Consider the following 8,818-nt stretch of genomic DNA (forward strand, 5'->3'; position numbering starts at 1 on the left):
GCAAGCCCGTCTGCACCCGTCCGCGCCGGGACCGGGCCCAGGGCCATAACCCCTGCCCGACCGGCACCAAATAGCACCCAGAACTATTCCCAATCTTCTTTGCTGACACTCCGGCCATCACTAAACACGTGTTGCACAAGGATAGACCCCTCTCTGGCTTCGGCCGAACTCGCCACAAAATGCTCACACTGTAACAGTACAATACCTATACTAACGGCTCCTGCCTATACTAATCAAGTAATGATCTCGAAAGAGGACGTCATTATAGTTGCTCTGATTAATGCCCGCTCACTCTGTAAGCACAGGCAGGATATAGCAGATTTGATAACCGACTTTAAACTAGACATTCTTTTTGTCACAGAAACGTGGACGGATGATGCATCCGAGTCAGATCTGGCAATTGCTGTACCTAACGGATACAGAGCTTACCGCCAGGACAGAGTCAGGAAAAAAGGAGGAGGACTGGCTATTATAGCTAGAGAACGGTTCTCTGTTAGAACGACCCCAATTCCATCCACCTTCTGTGAATCCATGCAGTTTGGCATCAAGCTATCAGCCGTTTTCATTTTTAAAGGGATATTGATATACCGCCCCCCTGGAACGAAGACAGGTTTCCTTACTTATATTAATACCATAATGGAATCAGTTGCCACCGAAAGTTCGTTCACGGTCCTAGGCGACCTGAATTTTCATTTGGAACAAGGCAATCAAACTGACACGTCCACTTTAATCTCCGATTTGGAAATACTGGGGTTAAAACAACTAGTCACCTCTCCCACCCACTCGGCGGGTCACACTTTGGATGCCATATTCTCCAACGTCGAAGGTCTACAAATAACAGATATCCTGCCCTTGCCGCGGACAGACCACTACGCCATACTCGCCAAGATCACCATTAATAGCCTCCCTAATAAACAAGCATTTACAATGCAATGGTTTTGCCTTTGTTAAAGTTAGAGCTATTGGCATTGCTTTTAACATTCTGCACTCTGAAGCTCCACTCTGAAGCTCCACTCTGAAGCTCTACTCTGAAGCTCCACTCTGCTATAGAACATAGAATGAGTGCATTTGTTGTATTTTTGTTAAACTAGATTTGCATAGTAACATTTATGTTGTTTGTAAATAATAATGCAAAGACAAAATAAGGTTTATGTTTTTTATTTAAGTAAATATATTTATTATTGTAAGCAAATTAAACTGTACTGAAAATACTTTTACATTTTGTATGAAACATAATTTACTTATTGTTTTTTTAGTTCCATTTACAGTAAAGTTTTGTGTACTTTTTTTCAACTTATGGAAACATATCTTGTACAAGCCACTTTTAGATGGATGCAGGCAGCTGCTTTGAAACTTCTTTAAACAACATATACAATGATGTGAAGGGCTTAGAATGCGATTGCATGTATTGTTGGAAAACATCAATAAGGCACTTGAGGATGTCCCACCGAACCATGCATAAGTACAATATTGCACAGTGACTTTACTAGTTTGAAAAAACCATAACTTCTGAAGAATCCGAAGATTGATGTATAAAATGTTGCATGGATGAATGATGGATGTGTGAAAACGTGTGTGGATGTGTAAAGGATGGATGTATGGAAGGATGAAAGTGTGGATGGATGCAGGATGGATTGTTGAAAGTGTGAATGGATGAAATGTTGGACGGAAGGACGGATAAAAGAAAATGTAGGTGGATGGATGTATAAAATGTTGCATGGATGAATGATGTATGGATGTGTGAAAAGGTGGTGTGATGAATGATGGGTGGATGGATGAAAGTGTGGGTGAATTGATGGATGTGTGAAAAGGTGCTGTGATGAATGATGGGTGGATGGATGAAAGTGTGGGTGAATTGATGTATAGATGAAATGATGGATGTATGAAGGATGTATGAAGGATGGGTGGAAGAATGAAAGGATGGATAGTTAAAGTTGCATGGATGTATGATGCATGTGTGAAAAGCTATGTGGATAAATAATGTGTGGCTGGAAGGATGTGTTGATGTGTGTATAGATTGTGGAATGAAATTTTAAGATGAATGTAGAAAATGTTGCATGGATGAATGATTGATTGATAGTTGAGAAAGTTGTTGGAAAAATGATGAGTGACTGGATTGAAGGGTGGATGTGTAAATGATGTATGGATGGAAAGCTGAAAGTGGATGGATGTATTGTTAGTAGAATGAAATGGTAGATGAATGTGATGGATGGATGTGTTGAAATGTATGTGGCTGTATGATGGGTGTATGGATTGAAGGGTGGATGAGTAAAGGATGGATGTATGGAAATGTGGAAGTGTGGCTGGATGAAGGATGGATGAATAAAAGTGTGTATGAAAGGATGCATGGCACTGTTAGATGGATGCAGGCAGTTGCTTAGAAACTTCTTTAAACAACATATACAATGAAGTCAAGGTCTTAGAAAGTGATTTCACGTTTTGTTGTAAAACATCAATAAGGCATTTTAGGATGCCACTGAACTATGCATAGGAACTATATTGCATAGTGACTTTACTAGTTTGAACAATTCCATAACTTTCGAATAATTTGAAGATTGATGTATAAAATGTCGCATGGATGAATGATGGATGTGTGAAAAGGTGTGTGGATGTGTAAAGGATGGATGTATGGATGGAAGGATGAAAGTGTGGTTGGATGCAGGATGTATTGTTGAAAGTGTGAATGGATGAAAGGATGCGTGGAATGATGAAAGGGTGGACGGAAGAAGGACGGATGTAATAAAAGGTGGATGTATGGATGTATAAAATGTTGAATGGATGAATGATGTATGGAGGTGTGAAAAGGTGGTGTGATGAATGATGGGTGGATGGATGAAAGTGTGTGTGTATTGATGTATAGATGAAAGATTGAATGGATGAAGCATGTAGGATGGATGGATGGAAAAATGAAAGGATGGATAGTTCAAATGTTGCATGGATGTATGATGTATGAGTGAAAATGTAGGTGGATAAGTATTGTGTGGCTGGATGGATGCGTTGATGTGTGTATAGATTGGGGAATTAATGTTTAAGATAGATGTGAAAAATGTTGCATGGACGAATGATTGATGGATCGGTGAAAATGCTGTTGGACAAATGATGAGTGGATGGATAGAAGTGTGTATGTGTAAAGATGGATGTATGGATGGGAAACTGAAAGTGTGGATGGATGTATTGTTAGTATAATAAATGGTAGATGGATGTATTAATAAAAATGTTGCATGAATGATGGATGTGTGCAAATGTAGGTGGGTGTATGAATTGAAGGGTGGATGTGAAAAGGATGGATGTATGGATAGAAAGATGCAAGTGTGGATGGATCAATAAAAGTGTGGATGAAAGGATGCATGAAAGGATAAAAGGGTGGACGGATGAAGTATGGATGGAAGAAAACATGGCTGGATGTATGGATGGCTAAAACTTGCATGTATGAATGGTGTATGTATGTGTGAAAAGGTGCTGTGGTGAATGATGGGTGGATGCGATGAATGATGTGTGGATGGAGAAAGTGTGGGTGTATGGATATGATAGCGTGGATGGATGAAGGATGTATGGATTGGAGGTTGAAAGGCTAAATAAAAAGTTGCATGGATGGATGTGTGAAAAGGTAAGTGGATGAATGATAGTTGATGAAAGGGTGTGTGGATGGATGTATATTTGGGAGAATGAAATGTTAGATGGATGTAAGGAAGATGGATGTATGGATGGAGAAAATGTTGCATGTATGAATGAAGTATGAAAAGGTGGTGGGGTGAATGATGGGTGGATGGATGAAAATGTGGGCGTATGAGCATTATTATGGGAGTAGCATTTCCAATGAACGTTGGATGTTTTTTTGTTACCATTTTTTCACAATGTATAAGACAGATGAATTTGCTACATAACATCGAATGAGTGCATGTAGTGTAGCCTCTGTAAAAAAAAAATTAGCACAGTAACATTTTTTGCATTTTGCTCAATTTGCTATAGAATAATTGCATTTGTTGTAGTATTTTTAAAGTAAAATTGTCTATTAACATATCTTATGTACTCTGTAAATAATAATGCAAATACAAGATAAAAAGCTTTAAAAATTTTATTTAAGTAAATATATTTAGTATTATTGTTTGCAAGCAAATTAAACTGTAATTAAAATACTGTATTTTTAGCCTTTTTACAGAATCATAATTTGAATATCTTCTTTTAGTACTTTTATTTACAGTAAAGTATTGTTTTGTTATTTACAACTCATGTATTTTTCGTATGTATCCATTTTGTAATATTACATTTACATTTTTTGGCAAGATTGGCATTAGAGCTTCTTGAATGTCGTCAATGTCCGGTGGTATATTGAAGAAGTCCAGTAGAATATTGTTATTTATTTCTACAGATTGTAAATTTTCTGCATTATCAATATGTACATTTAGTGTACTGTGTTCCTGATTCGCAGTTTCTAGGCCATATATAGTCATATTTATTTCTTCTTCTGGTGGTTGTATTTTCTGTGAAGGAAAAAGAATTTAGTTAATTTCATATTTATGAAGTTCTTTTATTTCTTTTCTTGTGTTGACCTACGGAAAAATTTCTTGTTATATGCAGCTTTAAATAATGTTAATAAGTAGTGAAGATAGTTTAAGAAAGGATAGATTGTGAGTAGGTATAGTGAAAAGGTATAATATAGTGTGTATAATAGAGGATTAGAAACTGTTTTGTAATGTTATAGCTACTTTAGTAAAAGTAAGTTTTAATAAATAGTGAGTATTAGGTACTAGTTTTGTGTTTTAGAATAGTATTGTAAATAGTGATTATAGTTAATAGTGCAGTGTGAGTAGACTGAGTTATTAGTAGAGTGTGTATGATTTTGAGTGCACAGTTAAGTATTTTTGGAGTATTGAAGTTATTGGCGTAGTAGTATAAACTTAATTTGAAAACTACCAAAAATTGTGTACTTACGTGTTAGTATTAAAGTTATGTTTGTAAGTGATATTTGGGCATTATTAGTAAGTTATTGTGAAATAGTGAATGATATTTTTCTGTAATAGTGTTTTTTTATGGTGTGAGTAATAAAGAGAGAGTAGTTAAGATTGAGTCTGTCAAAGAGAGAGTTTGTCAGAGAGACAGTCTGTCAAAGAGAGACAGTCTGTCAAAGAGAGACAGTCTGTCAAAGAGAGACAGTCTGTCAAAGAGAGACAGTCTGTCAAAGAGAGACAGTCTGTCGAAGAAAGTCTGTCAAAGAGAGAGAGTCTGTCAAAGAGATAGTCAAAGAGAGAGAGAGTCTGTCAAAGAGAGAGAGAGTCTGTCAAAGAGAGAGAGTCTGTCAAAGAGAGAGTCTGTCAAAGCGAATAGTCTGTCAAAGAGAGATAGTCAAAGATAGTCAAAGAGTCTGTCAAAGAAAGAGAGAGTCTGTCAAAGAAAGAGAGAGTCTGTCAAAGAGAGAGAGTCTGTCAAAGAGAGAGAGTCTGTCAAATAGAGAGAGTCTGTCAAAGAGAGAGAGTCTGTCAAAGAGAGAGAGAGTCTGTCAAAGAGAGAGAGTAATAAAGAGAGAGTAGTTAAGATTGAGTAGTAGATTTATTAGTGGAGAGTATTAGTGAGTTTTATAGTAGTGATTAGTAGAATACATAGTATAGCTTAATCGATTTAGATAGAGAGTATTAGAAGCGAGAGTTTGAGTGAATTGTAATTAGCGAATATAGAGTTTGATGGTGTTTTAAAAAGTAGATAGTATAGATTGAGTAGTAGAGCAAGTTATTAATATTTTTATAATTTGTACTTACTTGAAATTGTGTATTTCTTGTTGTGTTTAACATTTTATTGTTGTTAAATTCATGCACTGTCAGGTGCGTCATCTTTATGTAGGATCCAATTTCAATGGGAAAGTCAGTGGCATCTCTCCAAAGAGTTATTTTTACTGAGTCCGTTGTATCTTTCACAGTTATTGATTTAAGTTTTGTATCTTGTCCAGCAATAACAATTGTTTTTATTTCTTCTTCCTGTAAGACAAAATTGGTAATAGAAATTAGAGAGAGTCTGTCAAAGAGAGAGTCTATGAAAGAGAGAGAGAGTCTGTCAAAGAGAGAGAGTCTGTCAAAGAGAGAGAGTCTGTCAAAGAGAGAGAGTCTGTCAAAGAGAGAGTCTGTCAAATAGAGAGTCTGTCAAAGAGAGAGAGAGTGTGTTAAAGAGAGAGAGTCTGTCAAAGAGAGAGAGTCTGTCAAAGAGAGAGAGTCTGTCAAAGAGAGAGAGAGTCTGTCAAAGAGAGAGAGAGTCTGTCAAAGAGAGAGAGTCTGTCAAAGAGAGAGAGTTTGTCAGAGAGACAGTCTGTCAATGAGAGACAGTCTGTCAAAGAGAGAGTCTGTCAAAGAGAGAGTCTGTCAAAGAGAGAGTCTGTCAAAGAGAGTCTGTCAAAGAGAGAGAGTGAGTCAAAGAGAGAGTCAAAGAGAGATAGTCAAAGAGAGTCTGTCAAAGAAAGAGAGAGTCTGTCAAAGAGAGAGAGTCTGTCAAAGAGAGAGAGTCTGTCAAAGAGAGAAAGTCTGTCAAAGAGAGAGAGAGTCTGTCAAAGAGAGGGAGTCAAAGAGAGAGTCAAAGAGAGAGTCAAAGAGAGAGTCAAAGAGAGAGAGTCTGCTTAAAGAGAGATAGAGAGTCTGTCAAAGAGAGAGAGTCTGTCAAAGAGAGAGAGTCTGTCAAAGAGAGAGAGTCTGTCAAAGAGAGAGAGTCTGTCAAAGAGAGAGAGTCTGTCAAAGAGAGAGAGTCTGTCAAAGAGAGAGAGAGTCTGTCAAAGAGAGAGAGTCTGTCAAAGAGAGAGAGAGTCTGTCAAAGAGAGAGAGAGTCTGTTAAAGAGAGAGAGAGTCTGTCAAAGAGAGAGAGGGAGTCAAAGAGAGTCAAAGAGAGAGAGTCTGTGAAAGAGAGAGAGTCTGTCAAAGAGAGAGAGAGTCTGTCAAAGAGAGAGAGAGTCTGTCAAAGAGAGAGAGAGTCTGTGAAAGAGAGAGAGAGTCTGTGAAAGAGAGAGAGAGTCTGTGAAAGAGAGAGAGAGTCTGTTAAAGAGAGAGAGAGTCTGTCAAAGAGAGAGAGTCTGTCAAAGAGAGAGTCTGTCAAAGAGAGAGTCTGTCAAAGAGAGAGTCTGTCAAAGAGAGAGAGAGTCTGTCAAAGAGAGAGAGAGTCTGTTAAAGAGAGAGAGAGTCTGTCAAAGAAAGAGAGGGAGTCAAAGAGAGTCAAAGAGAGAGAGTCTGTGAAAGAGAGAGAGTCTGTCAAAGAGAGAGAGAGTCTGTCAAAGAGAGAGAGAGTCTGTCAAAGAGAGAGAGAGTCTGTGAAAGAGAGAGTCTGTGAAAGAGAGAGAGAGCCTTTTAAAGAGAGAGAGAGTCTGTCAAAGAGAGAGAGAGGGAGTCAAAGAGAGAGTCAAAGAGAGAGTCAAAGAGAGTCAAAGAGAGAGTGAAAGAGAGTCAAAGAGAGAGAGTCTGTCAAAGAGAGAGAGTCTGTCAAAGAGAGAGAGAGTCTGTCAAAGAGAGAGAGAGTCTGTCAAAGAGAGAGAGAGTCTGTCAAAGAGAGAGAGAGAGAGTCTGTCAAAGAGAGAGAGAGTCTGTCAAAGAGAGAGAGAGTCTGTCAAAGAGAGAGAGTCTGTCAAAGAGAGACAGAGTCTGTCAAAGAGAGAGAGAGTCTGTCAAAGAGAGAGAGAGTCTGTCAAAGAGCGAGAGAGTCTGTCAAAGAGGGAGAGAGTCTGTCAAAGAGGGAGAGTCTGTCAAAGAGGGAGAGTTTGTCAAAGAGTGAGAGTTTGTTAAAGGTGTAAGTATTGTGTGCAAGAGTTTTTGGTATATAGTGTGCGTGTAAAAGGGTGAGGTTTTTTTTTTTTTTCATAAGCTTACCTCAGCAATAGTCCCAGAAATGCTCATTAATGAGCGTAGTGAAGCTGCTTTAACTGTTTTTATTGGTGATATTGGTGGAGCAGGGGGTTGTAGGATATATTCTGCCTCCTGTATTATTTCTTGAGGTATAGATAAGGGCATCATGCGTGATAGTTTCGTTTGTTTTGTGATGATAATCACATTGTTTTTGGCTAAGAAATTGCGAATCATAATAGCTTGTCCTTCTTTAGTTTGCTGGTAAAATGGCTCATTGTAGCACGTTGCTTTAATGCAACTACTTTCATCAGCTAGAGCTAGATGATACATGACTTTGTGCTCTTGTTTTGCATTTGTATAGTTTGTTTTTGTCGAACATTTTATTACGTTGGCTCGGATTGTTTTCTGGTAAGGTTTGTTGTCTTCATGTTTCATTTGTTTGAGGTCTTGTATGGAAATCATCTGAAATGAGAGAAAATGTTAGTACACATTCTGAGCATAAATTTTTCCCCTTTTGCTATTACCTGTAATAAAATAGCATGTTAATGAAGTGGTTGCATTTTAAACTGCCACCCATAATGCTTTGTGATCACTATAATATGATTCTAATGTACCGTAGTGCATGATGTTGTCATTAGTATAGATGTGATCTAGTGTAGAATTGTAGTCTGTTGTGTATTGTTGTATTTTTTGCTGGCATTGAAATTGCTGCAGCATATATTCTAATAGCAAAGTTCTGTTTGGTGACATTTGTGTTAAATCTATATTGAAGTCTCCCATGATGACATATTTTGAATTTGGATACAAGTTAATTATGCTACTTAAAACTTGTAGTAATGTCTGCAAAAGTACATGTGGTGGTTTGTACAGTATAATAAATAAGTATTGTGAATCATTAAGATGCTGAGTGAAAAATAAAAAGTCAATATCGTGTTGTGTTTGATATATTGGCGATAAAAGCATGTTTTTTTTGTAGTAAATGGCAATACCATGCTTTGTGTGCTGTTTGT

The 8,818-nt window shown here is 37.5% G+C and overlaps 1 protein-coding gene across 1 annotated transcript; it reads right to left on the reverse strand.

Annotated features, from left to right (window-relative positions):
• Positions 1–233: 233 nt before the first annotated feature.
• On the reverse strand, positions 234–8,270 carry LOC147698531 (uncharacterized). Its single transcript, XM_086936253.1, has 4 exons — positions 7,833–8,270; positions 5,754–5,969; positions 4,272–4,481; positions 234–293 (listed from the first exon to the last, which is right to left on the reverse strand). Exons 1-4 carry the CDS (start codon positions 8,268–8,270, stop codon positions 234–236), a joined length of 924 nt encoding a protein of 307 aa, XP_086792379.1.
• Positions 8,271–8,818: the final 548 nt, after the last annotated feature.

Source organism: Lissotriton vulgaris, chromosome 8, assembly GCF_964263255.1.
Source record: "Lissotriton vulgaris chromosome 8, aLisVul1.2, whole genome shotgun sequence".
NCBI classification, from domain to species: Eukaryota; Metazoa; Chordata; class Amphibia; order Caudata; family Salamandridae; genus Lissotriton; species Lissotriton vulgaris.

What these genes read in the sequence shown, in the direction of transcription:
- LOC147698531 (XM_086936253.1), bottom strand. Translation starts at nt 8,270, where the DNA reads ATGATTTCCATACAAGACCTCAAACAAATGAAACATGAAGACAACAAA. An exon ending in CAAGAAATACACAATTTCAA is followed by an intron (nt 4,482 to 5,753) that starts GTAAGTACAAAT and finishes TTTCCTTCACAG; the next exon opens with AAAATACAACCACCAGAAGA. An exon ending in TGCCAATCTTGCCAAAAAAT is followed by an intron (nt 294 to 4,271) that starts GTAAATGTAATA and finishes CTGTGCTTACAG; the next exon opens with AGTGAGCGGGCATTAATCAG.